The sequence below is a fragment of the Alexandromys fortis genome, unplaced genomic scaffold (genome assembly GCF_014885135.2).
Source record: "Alexandromys fortis isolate MF-2015 unplaced genomic scaffold, M_Fortis_MF-2015_v1.1 scaffold_118, whole genome shotgun sequence".
Classification (NCBI taxonomy): domain Eukaryota; kingdom Metazoa; phylum Chordata; class Mammalia; order Rodentia; family Cricetidae; genus Alexandromys; species Alexandromys fortis.
The window spans coordinates 3435468-3455575 of NW_026068010.1; the positions used below are offsets into that span (position 1 = coordinate 3435468).

A 20108-nucleotide genomic window follows, 5' to 3' on the forward strand; every position below is an offset into this window, starting at 1 on the left:
CTACGTAGCAAAACCTCGAAGGACACAGAACACCTAAAGAACACTCAAACCCATCCAAGGTGGAATCTGGCTTCAGACCAGAATCCACCACAGATGTGAATTTTCAGTATCGGGCAACACTTCCAGGAACCTTCTGGGCTCATAGTTGTAGAGAAACCCCGGGTGGGTAATGACTAGCTGACCCACAGCTGGTCAGTCACCAGAGAACAAGGGGACAGTCATGGACACCAGCAGGGTCTTCCAGGGTGGGGTTTCCAGCAGGTGCCATGTTTTAAGATGTACTTGTCCCCCAATACCATTCTGAGTCAGCGACAAAGTGAGCCATTTAGAAACGACACCACAGGGTGAACTTTATTCTAAAGCTCATGAGGTGGTCACAATGATCACATGATCCATACATCTCCCGTGTCTGTCGCACCTCCACGGGACAGTGCACTGTGGTGATGGTTACAGCCTGCTCTGCATGCTGCTACAGGTCACTAGCTGCGTTGCACTCGCTGAATGTGTAATAATGGAAGCAAAATCACTCTATGGGGCAGACTTAATTTTTGAAAGCCCTTACAAATCAGACTTAATCTCATTTATAAACACCCACAGCCACACACATGCGGAAATGGAGAGAAAAATGCAAAAGAAAAAAAAACCACCTTGGTGAGAAGCACTGCTCCGAGATTCCAATCACGGAGCGCTTGAAAAGCAGGCAGAGTCTGTCTCCTCAAAAGAAACTCAACTCCTCAGCGGTCCAAGAGGCAATACTGCACAGCGTTCAGTGTGGGTCACACTGCCACAGGACTCTGTCACCAAGGTCATTCTCCCTTAGGGCCAAGACTACAGACTCAAGCTTTTCTTTTCCCCCATATAATACACAAAATTTCTAGACAGTCTTAAAAAAAAGAAAGAAAATATAAATACTCAAGTCTGTTGTACAGAGTCACATACTATGGCAAACATTTCATGACTTAGAGGGGAAGCTGGCGCAGAGCCTAGTCCAGGTCCATGTTGACAGAGCCCTTTTCGTTAGGGTGGCATTCACCATTCTGATGCGGGGCTTCAGCACCAAAATTATCTTTGCCTTCTAAATCATCTTTCTTGTCAAGATTTGGGCCATTGGGAGTTCTCTCCAGTTTAGGTGATTCAATTTTTGGTTTGGGTTGAGTTACAACAGGCTCACAAAAGCTGTTCAGTTCCTAAGAAGACAAAATTAGCCATTAGATTTTAGCTCTGATCCACCCAGTTCACTCAACTACTTCCCCACACTCCCGATTCAGGATTTTCTTACCCAATTCCATTTGTCTCATCAAACCTATACAAACCATAGTGACAAGCCTGATCAAAGTGACTACCTCCTAGGGTTTCTTGGGGACTTGCTAGGTGGCTATAAATGCTACCTTATGGCTGCAATATAAAATGTGGGAATCATGAATTCCATAATATGGAAGGGACTTGAGGTTAAGTCACTTCAAGATGCGGTCTATAGCTCAGAACTACAAAGTGGCTAAAACGGCCAATTTTCCCCGGACTTCCTCACATGTGACCAGACAAGCCCTCTGTTTTCTTCTCAGGACTCTAGCACGGTGAAAGGCGCCCCTGGTCAATGCCCAACCTGCTGCCCTGCACAGCTGAGCATCCTGACCCACTTTCCTTTTCTCCCACAGGATTAATGCTAACACCTGACACATGCTGGTCTCCCCTCCACGGGGGCAGGACTGACTGCTCTCAATGGTGTCTGTTTCCTCAAAAGAAGGACAAACAGCACCTGCTGGGACATGTAGGGGTTCAATGTACTGCGTGCAGCCAACTAGGGAAAATGTATGTACTGGCAATAATGCATTAGGGAAGCCAGTACCGATCCAGATGAGGTCAAAGATTTATAGGGAAACGCCATGTGTCACGCTGACCGTCCAGACAAAAGATGACACACTCACCTTGACTTTCGCTCTTATCTCCTGAGTGCGCACAACAGGGTCCTGGTCAAGACTCCTTTTAGCCTGAGCATTCATGACATTATTCATCCATTCCATCACCTCATTAACAGACTTCTCAACCTTCTTCATTTCAGATTCATCAATGTGGTTGTATTTCTCATCCTGGACAGAAAACAGAGATCCTAGAGGGTTCTGAACAGACACATCTACTCTCCACACTTTCCCTAAGTTCAAATCCACCTTGGTGTGAAACACCAATACTCCTCATTCAACATTTATTAGGCTAGAGATGCTGAGGTCACGTGTTAGCCAAGTCCAGGTCACTCGTGGGGTAACAGCAGCGCCTACCTTGCCTCTGAAGTCCGCTGCAATCTTGGCATAGTGCTGCAGCCGCTGCCCCAGCTCCTCCAATAATTTCGGCCGTTCCTCAGCTTCTTGAAACCGGACTTTAACAGGAGTACCCATTTTCTAAAGTGTAAGAGAGGGGTTAACAACTGCCAACCTTACACTTCAGTAACCGTCTACAGCGTACAGTGCAAGCTGCACCTGTCAGGGCAAAGAGCTTACCATCAGCTCTTCCAGCTTGTCAATATATGCTTGCTTGGCCTGGTCCTCTCCTTCCTCATACAGCCAGTCTTCTGTCTCTGTGAGAAGCCTCAGGAACTTCTCATGTTCCTTTACATGAAAAAAGGTTAGTGGCAGTCTTACCTCAGAGGTTCTTAACCCAAGTAGGCATCTTAGGCAATGACCCCAGCAGCTCACCCAAGAGGGACAGGACACACTGGGTTCCCCTCACATTAACTAGAGTCCTATGGTGTCACGTGAGGCACAGGCACTGGGGCTTCTGTCTTACTATAATGATTTTAACAACAGTTCTGCTTCACAATGCTGTACCCGAGAAACCCAGCTCCAGAGTCATGCTTGGGTCACGGAAGAGCAATTTATGTCCCTAATCTCCAAAGCAACTGTCTCAATTATGCCTGGCACAGATAGTAATCAAAGCACATTGTAGGGCAGCTCAGGGGTCGAGGATTGGGGGGCAGGGGTTCTACCCCAAGTGTAAACCATCTTTATGAGTTAGTCCCTACACCAGTCTGGCCAGTCTTTTCCCAAGTTCCACCTGACACGCGGCTGTGCTTCTGGATCTACCCAGAGCTTCAGTTAGGAAAGAAAGGGCGACAGGCCAGTGACGCTTACTAACAGTGCTGAACATGCCTCACGGTGACAGCAGCAGAAGGCTGCCCAGGGAACACCAGCATAGAAGCTAAGGGTTCCTATTCGTCTTTCCAGCCTTCATGTCATGCGTCTGCCAAGAGCAGACGTTTGCATGGTAAAGACGTCCCAAGTGACGGTGACACTCAGGGCAGCTGAGCCCTTGTCCAGGGCCAGCTCAGTTCTGCTCTCCAACTTTTGTTTTTGGAACACTCAAGTGACCACAAGCACAGACGGGTGAGTGTTAAACATCCTGGGCCTACCTGCTCGCATATGAATTTCTCATATGGTCCACACAGCTTGTCCCTGAACTCGTACACACACTCCTCCACTGCGTTTTTAGCGTCGTTTCTCTCCTTCTCCAGTTTGTCCTGCATTATCATCTTTCCCTGTCAGGAAGCAGAGGTTAGCCGACTCCCAGCGACTCAAGCCACACCCCAACGTGTTGGCAAGACGACCACATAAAACCATTTCATTCTAATCTGCACCTCATGAAACATTTCTACACAATGTCATGGTCCTTCGACTTAGAAACAGACATGGAGAAGTTGTTTTCTAATGTAACATTAGGCTGTCCCGTTTTTCAATATACTCTTCAATTTACAAAAGGATAATTTTTTACAATTTCTAAATGCAGTGATTCCCCTCAGTTTCCTGACTTTGAGACTATGAAGGCACATCTGTGATGCACAGGTATTTTAAGAGGGTAATTCTATGGCCTTCTTCCTACAGTGCCTGTGCTCAGATTGTTCACATTATGTCAAAGGACAGAGCTATTCTCAACCAAACACAACTACCAAAACACAGACCTGCACAGCATCCATACCCAACAAACTCCCTGTAGCTTCATCTTTGCCTCTCTCTGCTCTCGGAACTCAGTTAAAACTTCAGTCCTGGTGAGGAATTAGTCACTCATCCCTTGCAGTATGCACAAACAACCAAACAGAAACACCCAATAAAAACGCTTACCTCGGTCTCAATGTACATGTTAAGAAGGTCTCTCCCTAGCTGCCAGACCAAGTTGGCTTCTACAGGCAGCTCAACGTTTACCACTTTTATTTTAGGTTTTTTGGCTTCTGGAGGCTGATCAACTTTCTTTTCATTTGCCTTGAGGGTTAAGAAAAATAAAAATTCTTAATCCTTGGAAATCAAACACTTACCACATTGACTGATGCTTCATGTACAGATCTCTAATTCTCACGCTGGAAGTGTGGAAGAGCATCTGCGCCCACCGCCCACTTCGGACTATGGCAGCAGCTAAGTGCACCATCTTCCTGCATCACCATCACCTTCTCTATTCAGACCAGTCTGTAAGTCTCCAAATCGTCACATACACTCAGAACACCACTGGAGAGGCTAGGCTTAAGTCAGTGCTGGAACGACTATCTTACTCTCCCCAGCCTAGCACAGTACCTGTTCCGATCAGAATTAGTGCCCAGAGCGCCCCTACAAGTCTGTGTATCACGTGCAGAGGTACTACCTGGCTTTCGGCCGTGTCACTTCTCATTTGGAACTCTCAGGACAGCCAGGCACAGTGGTCATACCTGTCGCCTCAGCACTCAGGAGCCTGTAGCTATGTCTTTGAGGCCAGCTTGGGCCACAAAGAGATGAAAGGGTCTTACAAACATAAAAACACTACAGAAAACTGGCTTTGGACTATGCAAGGAAAAACAAGCGCTTGACATCCTAACCTTAAGATATGTCACTATGTGTATGTGACTACTAAAAGGAAAATTAACTCAAACATTACCAGCAAATGCTTTGGAGAAAGGCTAGCGAGTCATAGTGTATTTACTCTAGATTACTTACATGACAAGAATACAATTCTAGAGGTGGCCTTCAATTTTTCCAAACACTGTCCACTCCCTGCCCTCAGATTCTTACCATGCTTTCTGCCCCAAATGACTCACTGCTGAGGAGACGCAGTGACAGGGTAGACTTAAGCTAGGTGTGCAGAACCTAGCAGGATCGCCTAGGCTAACATATCAAGGTAGAACTACCAATCCACAGCATCACTGTCCTGGGCACCTGAGCTACAAGCCTTAGGGCTTGCTAGACGGCTGCACACACACGTTCCCTAGAGACCGTACCCATGCAGTCGGCCTGCAATGCCAATGCATCATGCCCTGAACCCCAACAGAGAAAAACCAACCCACTGCTTATAGCTGACAAGACACAGAACTGCAACAGATATTCCAGGATCAGATTAAACTGTAGTCTACGGCAGTTAACAGAAACAAAAGGAGTACAAAATTCAACCAACCCCTGGCCAAACCAACACAACCACAAAGTGGCATTCCAACCCAGATGAGAAACCCTCCAAGACATGTTCAAGGGCTGAGAGCCAACCCAATGTCATTTTCTAGAAAGGCACTGAGGCTATCTGCAGAAGTCTGTTGACATGTGCCTCTAAATCAAGGGGAAGATACTGAAACATGAGGACCCGTTTTCTAAATAACTGTTACCACCTCAACTCTTTTCTAGTAGGGGAAAAAACGAAAGCAGCCTTCAAAACTCAGTCAGGACCCAGAGTTAATCTAAGGGTTGCAGGATTAATCAGGACAGAGGCAAACGAAAACCCAGTAGAGAATCTCCTGTGTCCTCCAGCAGCCCTTCCATTCTGAAACGTGCCTGAGTGGGGGAAGGTATCCTCAGAAGGCGAGAGGAAACCGGACTGCAATGGACAGTTAATCACTTACAGGAAGCCTGCAGAGATGTGAATGGCAAAGCACAGCTTGCGCTGGAAACAATGAGGGCTCCTCACTACCAACAGGATCACTTGTTTGAAAGGTCTGATTACAAGCTGCCATTTTCTAAGGAACACATTAGTTTTATTTAGCTTCCAATTCTGGAAGCAAGGTAAAGGAACAATCACTTGGAAATATAGCCAGCTATTATTAGCAGACCATCAAATTAACTCAAAATTGATAAGTTGAAAGGAGAAAAAGCTGACCAGACTCCTAAAATCCATGAATTAGCTAATTAATCAACCAACTCTTTAGTAACTCTTGCAGTGCTGGGATGCATCTTTCTGCTTCTGGCATCAGCAGGTACTTCTGCCTTCAGCAGACTTTTGCTTTAGTTTAGGCTCATCTTGGAGTGGAATTATCAGAGGCTTTGAGATCTAAAGGAAAACATTGGTTCCCAGCCTAAGTCCGAGTACTCCTTCTCACAGCTCTTTAGCCAAGTACTGTGTAGAAAACGAACAGAGAACAAACCCTACAGCCCGCAGTCGCCTGGACTCCTCTCGAAACCCCAGGTCTACACCGTTAACCATCACATGCTGCAACATTGTCTAATGGAAGGAACTGGAAGAGTCACTCACTTTGTCAGCATCTGGGATTTTGTTTTCTTCTGAGGTAAGTTCAGGTGAAGGGGGAGACTGTGAGGTTTGCTGAGCATCAGTTTGTACCTGGGGCTGTGTTCCAGCTTCACTGTTGTCTTGCTGGCTATTTTTCTGAAATGAAAGCCCAGGCACAAAGGATGTAGAAAGCAGGTGTACTGTATGAACTGAAAGTTACAGGGCACCAAAGACAGTACTCTCAATTTTTGAAATTTTAGTAGGTGGGCAGTAAAGGTACTAGATAAAAATAAAACAAGTTCGTGAAACATTTCAAACCTGTAAGAAATTTTATGAATGACAGTGTTATAAGCAGTTACATAATCCACAGGGGCTCTGACCATGGTGACAATCCAGAGTCCCCTGAAGAGCCTTTCTCCAGCCCTGTACAGATCTGAATCCCGTCAGCACAGGAAATGGGCGGCTACTAGCCCAGGCTCTTTCCAAAACCAAGTGTCTGAACTCGAGCGGCAGCGGCAGCACGTACCTCGATGGCATCACTCAAGAGTTACAGAAAGGACAACTATGGCTTATCCCAGGGCTTCTCACCCCTGCTTCAGGACTCAGCTATCTTACCTCAAGGGATCTCAGAACAAAGAATAACTAGTACACGTCAACTAGCAACCTTGCCTAAAAATATGGCTTCAAGACAAAGGGGAAGGAAATGACCCCTGAAGCTCTTTGGTAGCCCCCAGTTCCCGGCAAGTCTGTGCTGCTATGACCTTTCCCCACGGCTAGAGAACCAAGGCTCAACTACTCTATTCCCTGCCTAACCCTCTCAGGTCTTCCACATTTTCCACCTACAGCTTCTAGAACTGAAGGTAAGGCATTACTCACATCTAAGGCACTATGACCCCGAGAGGATGAAGCACTAGCCACACTCACTCTGTGACAGTGTCCAGATGAGAACAAGCTAAGGTTCCTGTGATTCTAATAGTCCTTCAGTGTTTGAGACCAGTGGATACCAAAGTCTTACACCAACACTGCACTGTCTGCCTGCCTCTTCTTGTAAGCCACTTCTGCTTGCTCCCAGAAATCAACTGCAAGGCTAAGCTAAGCAGTCTCAACGCCACCATTATCTGTGACATTGTTCTTCTTGACTCCCCCAACCCACAAAGCCATGCTAATAAAAATGGGGCCTGGAATACCAACACCAATTTTGCCATACAATGAAAACGAAACAAAACCATTTTCCATTTCAATTTTTATAGTTGTTTTTAGCCAGTCAAAATCTGATTTAACATAGCAAGAAAAGAAAAAGCAGCTTGTCTTAGTTATAGACCAGTTTCTCCAAGAGGTCATGCACTTCAGTCACAATGTAGCATGTTCTAATATCCTGCCATTAACTGGCAGGACCAATTATCATTACACAACTTCTGATCAATGCTATGTTATTAAAACATATTTAACTCCCCCCCCCCCCCATAGCTCAGAATGAAGTCAATTTTACTTCTGAACTGACAGTCACTCCAACCACTTACATCCACATCTGAGCTTTCTGCTGGTTTCTGGTTTGGACACTCCATATCTGCCTCGACAGAAGACCCGTCATCCTCCTCAGTTGGGACCTTTTCCACCATGGATGCCGTGGAGATGGTGAAGATGCCATGTGTGTTCACACGCACTTTGACTTTCACTTTAGACTTTTCTCCATCTTTTTGTGCAGAAACATTCTGAACAACAAAACGGCCTAGAGCAAAAAGAAACTGCCAGTTTAGAGATGAACTTCTATATCTACAAAGACAGCCAAGAAAACACAAGGCTAAGAGATCAAGCCGAAACTGTTACTCCACCCCAACCAACTTCAAGTCCCTTAAGCAGGCTCTTAGGAGTCTATTACAACTCATGCCATTAAACCAAAGGAAGCACACTCTTGTGGTAATACCCACTGGGCAGACACCAGGGGCAGGAACTCCTCCTGCAAAACAGTTTTGCCTCCTCCTCATCTTCAGGTGGATGAGCACACACCAGACATGAGAATCTGTGGGCAAATCTAAGACGGGACCAAGCACATGCTAAATTTTTAGTCTTTTAGGAAATACTAATCTTCTGATGGAACAATCAAAATTATTTAAGTCATGTTTTACACAAGGGACATGAATAGCAGCACACATCAAAGCCTGCACTGCTAGGGTAGTCCACAGCCTTGCGGAGTAACCCAGAGAATGTCGTCTGAATGCTGCTGTGAACTGGTCTAGAGCAGCGTTCTCAACCTGTAGACTGCTACTCCCTCTGGGGTCAAACAACCCTTTCATAGGGGTGGCCTAAAAATATTGGGAAACACAGATATTTACATTATGGTTCACAACAATAGTAAAATTACAGATATGAAGTAACAACAAAAATAATTTTATGGCTGGGGTCAGCACAATGTCAGAAGCTGTATTAAAGGGTCAGAGTTAGGAAGGATGAGGCACTGCTCTGGAGGGCCTCTTTGAATGAGCACTTACACTTATCCCCCACTAAGTCACCAGCCTCTCGAGGGCTGCTAAGTGGCTCAGCAGCTCAGGGCTTGCTGTGCAAGTGTGGTGACCCAAGCTCAAACCTAGACCCACATTACAAGAAGAAAACCAACTCCCAATTCCTGTGACCTCCACACATGTACTGTCACACAAATAACAGTCTAAAAATGTGTACTTTTCTGGGCACGATGGCACATGCCTTTAGTACCAGCACTCGGGAATACACAGTAAGCACCAGGATAGCCAGGACTAGAGACAGACCCAGTCTCCACAAGTGTTTCAACCAGTTATATTCAAGAGGTACGTGGAAGGCAACGTTAACCTAGGAGCCGTCTGCACAGCACACACTGCTAGATTTAACTTCTAGGCCAGTAAAGCATGGCGGCTGGCACAAACCACTAAGTCAGGAAGTAACTGCCAAATGGTCCTTTACAGAAACCCTTCTGGGCATGCCACTCATGAGTACGGAATGTGAAAGTGCACCTGACGGACAGCTCGTCATCGGTGAGCAGAACACCAACACTTAAGCAACAGCTCATCTCTGGGAAGGGGACAGATGTGTAGAGTCCAACCCTGACAACTCCAGGCCTGCAGTCAACAACTTCTCCAGCTGTTCTCCTGCCACACTGTGAACAGGTGACAGGCCACAACACCTTAGTCTGCAGAAGACCTGCCAAGTGCTGACGACCTGCTGTGGGATCTGAAGTAACACCTCACCAACAACACTTAATCCTGCGGGAAGGTCAGTGGCCAGTATTCTGCAAATACAGACTCTATCGCAACAAAGCAGCTAGGCTAGCAAGTCCAGGTCAAAGAGTCCAATGAAAGAAAGACTCCTCAGGACTCTTCTACAGAAGTAGTTCCAACGCTAACGACGAGCTGCAGCTCTAAGTCCCAGGGCTGGTGCACACATGACTTGCTTACCTATTTTGGCTTCTGGATATGGAACTCCTTGAGGGTCCGAATAGAACGCTTCCAGCTGGAAAGGTCCCCTTCTCAAGAAGGTGAGAACTTTGGAGAAAGGGGCAGCATGGTTCCGACTGAACACCTCATGAACACTAGGAGGAAGGCAGCAAAGACATCCACAGCTCAGCTTGACAACTTACTAATTCTGCCTGTTGTTCACAGTAACCAAATGCAGAGGATAGGTTTGGCCCCCGAAAATTCCCTAGACACTCAACTTTTATTTAAAGACAGCATCGGAAAGCTATCTGTGGCTACATACCCTTCGGTCTCTTCTGAGTCGTGGTTCCAGACCAGAGAAATTGGAAAAGGAACGGCATCTGTGACGGAGAACTCTCGAACTTTAAATGCCGGAGAGAGAATCGCACACTTGAAAAGACAAGGTATTTAAAGGTTAGAAATATCAGCGCAGTATTTCCATATACCTTTCACTATGATGGTTCTACTGGGATGGGCAGATCTACACTGCTTGCAGCATGTATCACCTTAAGAATAAGGAATGTGTCATCCTAGCAGTACGCTAATCACCAGCCACAAGGACAAATCACGAATCTTGGGGCCAGCGATCCTTAATTCCAAGTTCCACAGACTGAAAGCACAGGCTTTCCCAGAAATGCCTTGCTGGTGGCATTTTCAATTACAAGCGGATTCTCTCTGAGATGCGGACACCCACAAGTTCTGCTTTATTGCTCTCACATGTCAAAGCACCAAAAGGGATGAAACTCAAAATGTGTTGCATTCTCAATATAATCTGTAAAGTCAAAACTGGGACAGGGCAGCCTGTCTACACAGGACACACAAAACTAACAAATGAAGAAAGCACACACACCCACCAGGAGAACATCTCATCAGTGGTCTCCCTCAAAGCAGAGGCCAGAAATGCGCTCCTTTTCAGGAACTCCAATTTCCACCTACCGGGGAAGCAGAGACAAAGGTGCACACTCCTCCCTGCAAAGGGCTACTAGGGAGTAAATGACCCATGGCAAGGGGTTAACTTGGGCAACAGGGGTCAAACACTCTACATGTACCTATAGACATGCGACAACGCTGTAAGGAAGCCCACTCTCCTGTACAATTAACCAACATTAATAATTCAAAGCCAGCCTAGGCCATGACAAGACAGCGGGCAAGGCTGCCCTCTCTTCTGTGTCACACAAGGTGAGTTCTCTAGAGACCTTCGTTCACAGACTCTCCTTTACTTGTGAACGACTGTCAGACATCCTCTGTTCATTACCAACATCTACATTTCATGCTTCTGTGTCACCAGCGTAACCCTTCAGCTTCATGTGGGGGTGGAAAAAGAACTATTTTCTAGAACCATCTGGTAACTAACACTCCTAAACCTAACGTTCTTCCTCAACTCAATCATCACAGCTGATTCCCTCCTGTGCCTGAAGTCAGGTGTTGCCAGCATCACACACTGACAAGCATTCGTCAGCTGTTTTCAGCCATCTCCCAACCAGGCCCATTTCTAGTCATCGTCTCAGAACACCAGCTGGGGCCTGGTGGTGGTGGTGGTGGCGGAGGCGGCACACGCCTTTAATCCCAGCACTTGGGAGGCAGAAGAAGAAGGATCTCTGAGTTTGAGGCCAACCTGGTCTACAAGAGCTAGTTCTAGGACAGGCTCTAAAGCCACAAAGAAACCCTATCTCAAAAAACAGAACCAAACCAAAAAACCAACCTAACAAATAAACCAAAAGAAAACAAAAATCAAAAAAAAAAAAAAAAAAAAANAAAAACAAAAAGGACAGCAGCTGGGCCTTCCCCTTTCTCACCTCCACAGCAGTATGCCAGTCTGCTAGGCTTACTGGGTCACCTAAAAGGAACTTCCTCTGGAAAGGAAGCAGGCCCAGGGCTCCACGTGTGTGACCCCAGGAAGCCCAGCAGAACCTCACCTGCAGGGCACACCCTCTGGCCACGGCTTCGTCCGCATTGAGTGTGGTGCTGACATCTTTTCCAAAGAATTTGGCAATTCTTTCTTTCACAGCTGGAATTCTCGTGGCACCTCCAACTATTTCAATGGCACTCACATCTTCGGCCTTGAGGTGCGTTTGTTCCATCAGTGAATGAAGGGGGACCTCTATTTTTTGCAGGAGTTCTGCACACAGTTCCTCAAACTGGGACCTTAGGAAATGAAAGGAGCCAGTGGCAACCATTACTATGGGTTTTTACCAACCCAACTCATTCAGCCTTTTCCTCAGCACCCTAAACCCCACACGAGCCATGTCATTGATTTTATATAAAATGTATACCGCATGTATGTATGTATATATATACATACACGTCACAGCATAAAGAAGAAAGGGAGAAAATTCTGTGGATAATATACAAAGAAACTAATCCCATTGAGGAAAGGTACTTGTAAAAGCCTCACAGGCTGATGAGAGGACTCAGCAGGCAAAGGCACTTGCTGCCAAGCCTGCCAACCTGGAGGGAAAAAACTGACTCCTCAGAGTTGTCCTGTGAGTCCCACATGAGCACCATGGCAGGAACACACACGCTAGTGCACACACACGCTAGTGCACACACACATTCACAAAAAGCATCCTTCACAGCCGCATCCCTAAATCCTAAGTTATATACAATGGTGTTTACAGTCAATAGCCATATCGTGAAACACGTGTCAAGAGAGGGTAACAAAGACTACTGGGCTAAACTTCTACCTTTCGCCCACTTCATGTGTACAACCCCAGCCGCAAGCACCTGTTCATCTTCCCAGAGACGTCTTTGTCATTCATGAAGCATTCAATGTTCAGTGGCAAGTCTGTGCTGTTGGAGCTCATGAGCTTTTTCAATTTCTCACACTCCTGATGCAGACGAAGGAGGGCTCGGATTTTAGATTTTGCATCTAACTTGTACTTGGTTTTAAACTCAGCACAAAAATGCTCCACCAGCTTCTCATCAAAGTTCTTTCCTCCTAAGAAGGGGTCAAATGCTGTGCCCAGAACCTAAGGTTGTTTAAAAAAACAAGAGAAAGAATCAGGTTACTTTCAATCCCACTACAATTAGACTCTTAGATAGTCCTATTCAAACAAAAGGCTAACAGGCTCAGAGCTACATAAATACAGGTCAGGAGGCATGCAGCTGAAAGAATGCCAGTCTCTCCAAGTCTCTTATGGGATTGCCTACCCTTACCATCTGCGCTGAAGAGAACCTTAACATTATTCTTCTTAAACACAAAAGACCACCTCCCCCTCCAGAGTTTGCCAAGAGGGAGCTCCATCTTCAACAAGCACCTTCCCGGTTCACAAACTACTGTCCAGCGTAGGAGTTTCAACTTTACCTTCAGTTTCCCTTTGTTGAAGGCGCAGGCAGACACCTGGAAAGAGGAGTGCCCCATATCCACAAACACCACTACTCGAGGCTTCTCGTCCGCGCCTGGCAGGTCCTGCTTATAAATGCCGTAATTCAAAGCAACTGCAAAGGAAACAAGAAGGCACATCACCAGCTGCCCAGGCCACTTTCTCAGGGGTTTACTGTCGCAGGAAGACCCCCGTCTTCCTGACTGCTGCCCAATGCCCCACCACTCTTCAACGTTAGATATGATAAAGCAAAAGTCACAAATAGTATCAGACTACATATACACTACCAAGCCTGCTAGGAGACTGGTTATCCAAACTTAGTTTTCCTTAACCGAAAAAGCGCTATCAGTCAACACAAATGCAGATCTAAATCACATCCTTTAAAAGGCACCGGTAAGAACACACCACCAGGGGACACCTACCAGCTGTCATGTCGTTCATGAGCCTTAAGCAGTTCAAGCCTACAATCTGTGCAGCATCCAGGACAGACCTCCTCTCAGCGTCTGTGAAGAAGGAGGGGACCTGCAAAGAGAGGCAGCTCTAGACACAGGACCTCCAACTGCTTTGCAAGCCTCCTAATGAAGTCACAGTGGGTGGCCTGGCCAGTCCCCCAAAACTCAAACATAAATCTAGACTTTTGTTTCTAGTGATTTCCTTGGCTTTCAGAGTTGCCTTAAAAGACAAACAAACAAACAAAACAGTAATTCCCAAAGCATTGGTTTTCAGCCAAGGGAAGGAATCTTTCACTGTGAGAAGCTCTTCACCAACCCCTGGTATTACAGCGGCCAACTGTCCTGGAGAGAACCCAGATGCAGATGCAGCCAGTTAACCTGTATTTTCAGAAAGCTCCACAGGAGACCCCACTATAGTCAAGAACCCTTGCAGCTTCTAGCTAAAATTATCACTTGAGCTTACTTTGAAATGCTCCCGAACACTCAGCTAAGAATACCTTGTAAGGAAAGAGCATGCATATATGCAATACTGCAGCAAAGAAAGGCAAGCTGCAAGCAAACACACTGCCTGGCTGGGTTCTACTTACTGAAATGACACAATCTGTTACTGGCTTCTTGAGGTTGTTTTCTGCAGTTTCCTTTAACTTAGTCAGCAACATGGCTGTTATCTGCTCCACGCTAAAGAGATGCTCTTCATCCATGTACATGACCTACGACACAGTGGGACATGCTCACATACTCCAACCCTTCACTGTTAGCACGGACCCTGCTCCACATAATTTGAGTTTATTGGTTTGGGAAGAAAAAAGGAATTAAAAAAGAAAGGGAGGAAAAGAAGGAAGAACTTTTCCCTAGAGATGAAAAGGAGGGAAAAGCTAGGGCTGAGTCATCAGTGTGGGCTGGCCACAGACAGCAGCTCTTAGTCAGCTCTCTGGTTGGCACTCCACTGCTCTCACAGGCTCCCAAAGGGCTCTTTGACCACGTCTGAGCCATCAACATTACTTGAATTTCTTAAAAAAAAAAAATACCAAAGCAACCAAAAAATTACTAGAAAGTTAGAAGGAACACCAAATAACCTATGTGAGTATGTACGCTCGGCTAAGTAATTCTCAAGAGACAGCTTCTATTAACTCTACTTGAAAAGGAGCCATATGAGGGAAAGACCGCACTGTGTCCAGTCAGCTTGGGTTAAAATATTAAGCTGAGCTAGAGACGCTTCCGTCAGAGCCCAGTGGATCAGTTGCGTTACCTTGATTCCAACGCCTCCATTCTTCATTGAGACCAAGTCATAGCTCAGGCTTGCCTTTTCCTTCTGAATGAAGGGGTCACTGAACGCTCTGCCGTGAAACCTCTTAAAGCTGGACACTGTATTGTTTGCATGAGTGATTTGCTGCAAAAGAAAGGGAAGACTTAAGACTTCTCTCTAACTTCACAACCTATCAGTGCCTAGAGCAGCTTCAGGCCGTTACCTGTGCCACTCATATCAACTCTGGAGGTAATACCTAACCTTCCCTCAGAGTTCTCGTTTTTCCATGAATGCATACATAGCTCCTACTGTACTTTCTTTTATGGAAAGCGCCAGAAGGAAAGACAATGGTGGCATCAGACTTTGGGGCAGATCTTAAAATCTGCAAGATAAAGGAAAAGACGGTGCAACAGTCTCCAAAGCTCTCAAACGCTCGGCAACTGCACTGCTGCACCCCATCTTCTCCGCACAAATAAGCCAGAGCTCACTGTCACACTGAAGTCAGACTCGGGGCACTGCCAGGCTAAGGACCGTATGCACTTCTGCCTAGAAACTGGCCTATGCCAGAGGTAGACAGATGAGGTGAGGGTCATCTCAAAAGTGTCTAAATGACTATGGGGAGGGGGGATGATGACACAGATCTTATTGCCAAATCCACATCCATCTCACACTGCTGGACATGCGTGCTAAAAACAGGGTACTTAGGTAACCTGTTCCCTGGGATGCGATCTTGCTCGCAAATACACATGCTAAGAAGGAAAACAAGATGGAAATATGCCAACTTATTCTGAGAAGGGGTTTTCTTCACCTACTGCTTGAGTCAACCCACTTCAGAGGACATGTCACTCAAATGTAGGCTCCTCGCTAACAACGAAGTCACTTAAAATCGGAAGCACCAAGGGGCTACTATTTTTTCACAGCTGGGCAGTGCCTGAGGCTTAGCACCACCGGGTGTGCTCATCCAGTCAGCTTGTAAACCAGACAGAGACACACACACAAATATGGAACATTCCGCAGGAGTTGGTCCTCTCCCACCACCACGTGTGGCCCTGGGATGGAACTCGTGTTGTCAGGTTTGGCAACAGGTGCCTCTGCCCACTGAGGAGTCGCACTAGCCAGGCTTTTTTTTTTTTTTAAATAAAGTGTCTGTCATTTAAGACATTTTAAAGCCAAGCACGGTGTCAAGTCCCTTTAATCCCAGTACTTAGGAGGCAGCAGCCAAGAAGCCTCATTCATTCATATATGTATATGTATGTATACATACACAGACAATAAAGTTACCCTAATTAAGGCTGCCAATAAAAAATCTAAGAACAGAAACAGGAGAGAAGGAACAAGGGTGGGGATGATCAAGCAATCACCATCCAAACGAACACCTGACACCCATATCGTAAAGAACTACCACTTTCATCTTTAGTGTGCACGTATGAGTGTCTGCAGTATGCGCAGCACATGTGTGCCTGGTTCCCATGGAGGCCAGAGAGGATGTAAGAAGTAGAGGTACAGGCAGCTATGAGCCACCAAGAGGGCGCTGGGAGCCAAACCTGTAAGAGCAACAAGTGCTCTGATTGACTGAGCCATTTCTCCAGAGTTAAGACTTTAAACCGAATCTGTATCAAACATCGGTGCATCGTTCTGGGGTGCCGCTGGGATTTCCCTTTAAGCCAAATGGGCATTCTCTTCAGGAACATACCTGATTTTTGGCTGCAACTCCAATTGTTCTGTTTTTTGGTCCAAATGATATGACTGACCTAGAACAGAACACAAACGTTCCACGTTTGTCCAAAAGCACACGAAACCATTTCTAAACCGACAGGAGGGAACTCCAACAGAAACGAAGCCCAGTTTTGCAGCTTCCAACTTTCCCCGATACTCCAAACTTAGTCTGGGAATGTTAATAATTGAAAGCCACAGGTCTGACAACTGCTAGCCCTGCTCACCCCAATGAAGAAGTCTGCTAGTCTACTGGTAGCTCGGGCATTCTTGCTCAAAACCTCGAGTGCTAAGACAGTGTCACTAGGTCACAAAGAACATGGAACAACACTAATTCTGCAAGCTCTCAATTTAGAGGATTATTAAACTTGGCATTATGCACAACCAACAAAAAGTAGAGCATAACTGTACCTCTGTCATCAGCTTCATACAACCCTAAATGTCACTGTCACATATTTCTGTCCTGATCTACCACCTGCTTTACAAATGAAAAGGTTTTATGTAACTAAGAGGTCCGTGGCATTGCCTGTAGAGTTTAGAGCACACAGATGAGGTTCCCATAAGAAGGTCAAGCAAGAAAGAGCCATAGCCAAAGTTACTGCAGTCTGGAGTACAAGTGCGGAGGGAAAGGAGTGTGACCAGTCAGTCACTTAAGCCCGCTCTGACAAGATGAGGAATAACCTGCAAGGAGACAGACAGCTTTCTCAGCGATGGAAAGGGAACGAGTAGTAACAGAACAGGGACAAGATGGAGAGGCTTGTGTGGAGGAGGCAGTGATTAAGGTTTTGGATTAGGAGTACCCCGTTGTGCATTACTAATCCAAACCCAATCTAATTTTGGTTCAGTTCCGCGCGCCTACATGGGTAAATGAGATGAGTAAAATGGGACGGGGCTAAGTTTGCTAGGACAGAAACAGCCTGGACCTAGTGGTCTAAGCAGGTACACCAAATGTCACCCTAAAAGCCAGGGATCCTCCAGCAATGGCTGGGTCTTTTAAGGTGCCGTCTACAAATCCTGGGAGTCTGAGCTGAGAGACTAAACAGTCGATCTTCTCATTTTCCAAGTCAACTAACCAACTGTAATAGGAATCAGTAGCCAATCCAATTGTTAATCCTGTAGCTTAACAGGAACATCAGTCGAAAATGCTGGTCAACACTGACTCGAGCATCTCCCCTGCTTTCCTCTGAGACGCTTTAAAAAAAAAAATACAGAGCCTGTAGAAGCACAGAAGCACTCACAGGAGAGGCATGACGACGAAAGACTGACATCTTTCCTCCTAACCGCCAAACAGACGACCATGGCTTTGTAAAGAGGTAGACAGAGTATCACACTGCGTTGCTCAGAGAGTGAGTTACCAGCAAGGCTTATTTCCTATTCACTCTCATAAACGTTCCTCTGCACATAAATCATCTAAGGTCAGAATGATTTTACCTTCAGGTTTTAATAATGTTGGACTCTGCACTTGAAAAAAAAACCACCTACAATAATTGCCTATAAAAGCAAAAGCTGTTGTCATTGACTGCACACGCAGGTCTGTGCCTACGTAACCTTCAGAAACTAACCCCCTCAAAAAGTTGCTCTACCATGCTTCCGTTTGCCCTCCCACAGTGCTGCAGAATATTTAATTCAGAGACAAAAATCCATCCTTCCCACCGAGGTTTTTGCACAGCAACGTGCTAGCAACAACAATGTGAAATTTGTACTGCTTATTCTAAACCGTGCCAAAAATAAACAAACAATCGGTCTGGTAACTCTCACGAACGGCTTTCACGTTAAGCTTTAAAAAGGACTCTTCCAAAAAAAAAAAAAACGATTCAGGGCACTAGGGCAACATTAGCAAATCCAGAGTCGATGAATTCCTCTACCATAGTGTTTCTGTGGTCGCTAACAACAGTCCACCCGCTCCCTAGGCAAGCAGCAGCGCACAGGCTCTGGAACCTTCTAGGTCATTTGGAGATTCACCATGCGGAAGAAAAGGCTCGGCAGCTCAGGCTCCGCGGAGATTCCTGCCGAGGTGGGAACGGGTGCCAGATTGGAAGAAGCTGGGTGGGGAGCCAGGGGGGCGACCCGGGAAAGGCCAAGCCAGGCCAGGTGGTCGCAGGGTGTCACGGTTCTCCGAATCCCCGGGCCACCATCTCCCAAGAGAAGCGGCGAGCTCGAGCCCTCCCCGGCCACCCAGGTTCCTACTTACGGGGTGCAGCGGTCGCTGAACTCGTTGGCAATGGTCTCGATGCCCCCGGCCCGCGCCACCGCGATGTAGCAGCTCTGTGAGCCCACGTCTAGTCCCACCACCGACATGGCTGGCCCGGTCAGCCTCCGCCTCGGGTCCGCTGCGTGCGCCTCCTGTTCCCGACCGGCCGGGAAGATGCTTCAGGCTTACCCCGCGAGCCTCCGCTCAGCCTCTGCCACCGCTCGCAGCTCGTCTTCTCGCACGCAGCCGCCGCCGCCGCTGCTGCCGCCGCCGCCGCCGCCGCCGCCGCCGCTCAGCTACCAATCCAAAAGGGGAGGTCCCAATCGCTCAGCCTTATGTAGCTTACTGAGGAGAACTTTCCAGAATCTGCGGCATTTACTCACCGGCGCCTCCACCGGCCCCTCCACGTGCCACTTCCGCTTCCTTCTTCTCGAGCCTTCGAGAAAGATTCTACCCAATGGAAGGATGGTCGCCCCCGCGGGCGGCCTGCGTCGCCATGGTGACAGAGCAGCCGCTCGGAAGCCATTGGCTGCAGCAGACCGAGCTTGCCCAACCTCCATCCCGCCCTCCCCGCCCCGGGGCAATTTGGGCTCCAGTTGATCCCGGCGATGAATAACGGGACGGAAACTCCTGTCTCTCATGAAGTGACACCGAGCAGCAGTGTCCGACTTCCGGACGCCGAAGAACTACTGAACGGAGAGAGACAGAACCCACTGCTCCGAGACCCCAGGCCTCTCGGGCTGCCGACTTGCTTTCGGAAGAGAGCATGCCGGGAAGCGTAGTTTGGCTGGGAGACCAGAGAGCCTTGCATGCCGGGGAGTGAAGTCCAGCGGGGAGGCCTGGGCGCTTTGCATGCTGTGATATGTAGTCTAGGCCGCGGTGCGTGCTGGGACCCGGCTTTGTCTTAAGGACTCCGAAGAAGGCCCAGCTGGACGCTGCCTATTCGCGCGCTTTCCTTGGCTTTGGCTTTGTACTGTGTTCTGTCCTTGTCAGTTCTTTACGCAACTGATGAATTCCGATTCAGAAGCCTCAGTTTTATGCAGCACTGTTTGTATCTGCTGACAAGATTCTTGCAGAACAAAACACCAGAGGTTTTTCTTTTCTTTTTCTTTTTTTTTAAACTGTAAGCAGCTTCTGGGTGCTGTGCAATTTGGGAGACTGCTGGTGGTGTCGCTTTAGCTTATTTTGGGTACTAGTTTATGCCGCCATTGTTTAACCTGCCACCCCTAACCTTATTAATATAAATCAGTGTGGTTTAAGCCTTGTTCAAGCTTCTGTTTTCTTCCCTTGGAAAGTGAGCTT

General features: G+C 47.0%; 1 protein-coding gene across 3 annotated transcripts; it reads right to left on the minus strand.

Moving 5' to 3' along the window:
* Nucleotides 1–320: 320 nt before the first annotated feature.
* Nucleotides 321–19858, minus strand: Hsph1 (heat shock protein family H (Hsp110) member 1). 3 transcript variants are annotated; one of them, XM_050161893.1, is made up of 18 exons: nt 19190–19856; nt 16596–16653; nt 14906–15046; nt 14244–14366; nt 13627–13726; nt 13186–13319; nt 12606–12850; nt 11798–12026; nt 10165–10271; nt 9864–9997; nt 7959–8167; nt 6463–6594; nt 4107–4244; nt 3401–3526; nt 2493–2600; nt 2274–2393; nt 1926–2087; nt 321–1187 (listed from the first exon to the last, which is right to left on the minus strand). In XM_050161893.1, exons 1-18 carry the CDS (start codon nt 19330–19332, stop codon nt 984–986), a joined length of 2613 nt encoding a protein of 870 aa, XP_050017850.1. In that variant the 5' UTR covers nt 19333–19856; the 3' UTR covers nt 321–983. The 3 variants fall into 3 exon arrangements, with proteins under 3 accessions (XP_050017850.1, XP_050017848.1, XP_050017849.1); XM_050161891.1 differs by having other exon boundaries at nt 18807–19851; XM_050161892.1 differs by lacking the exon at nt 6463–6594 and having other exon boundaries at nt 18807–19858.
* Nucleotides 19859–20108: the final 250 nt, after the last annotated feature.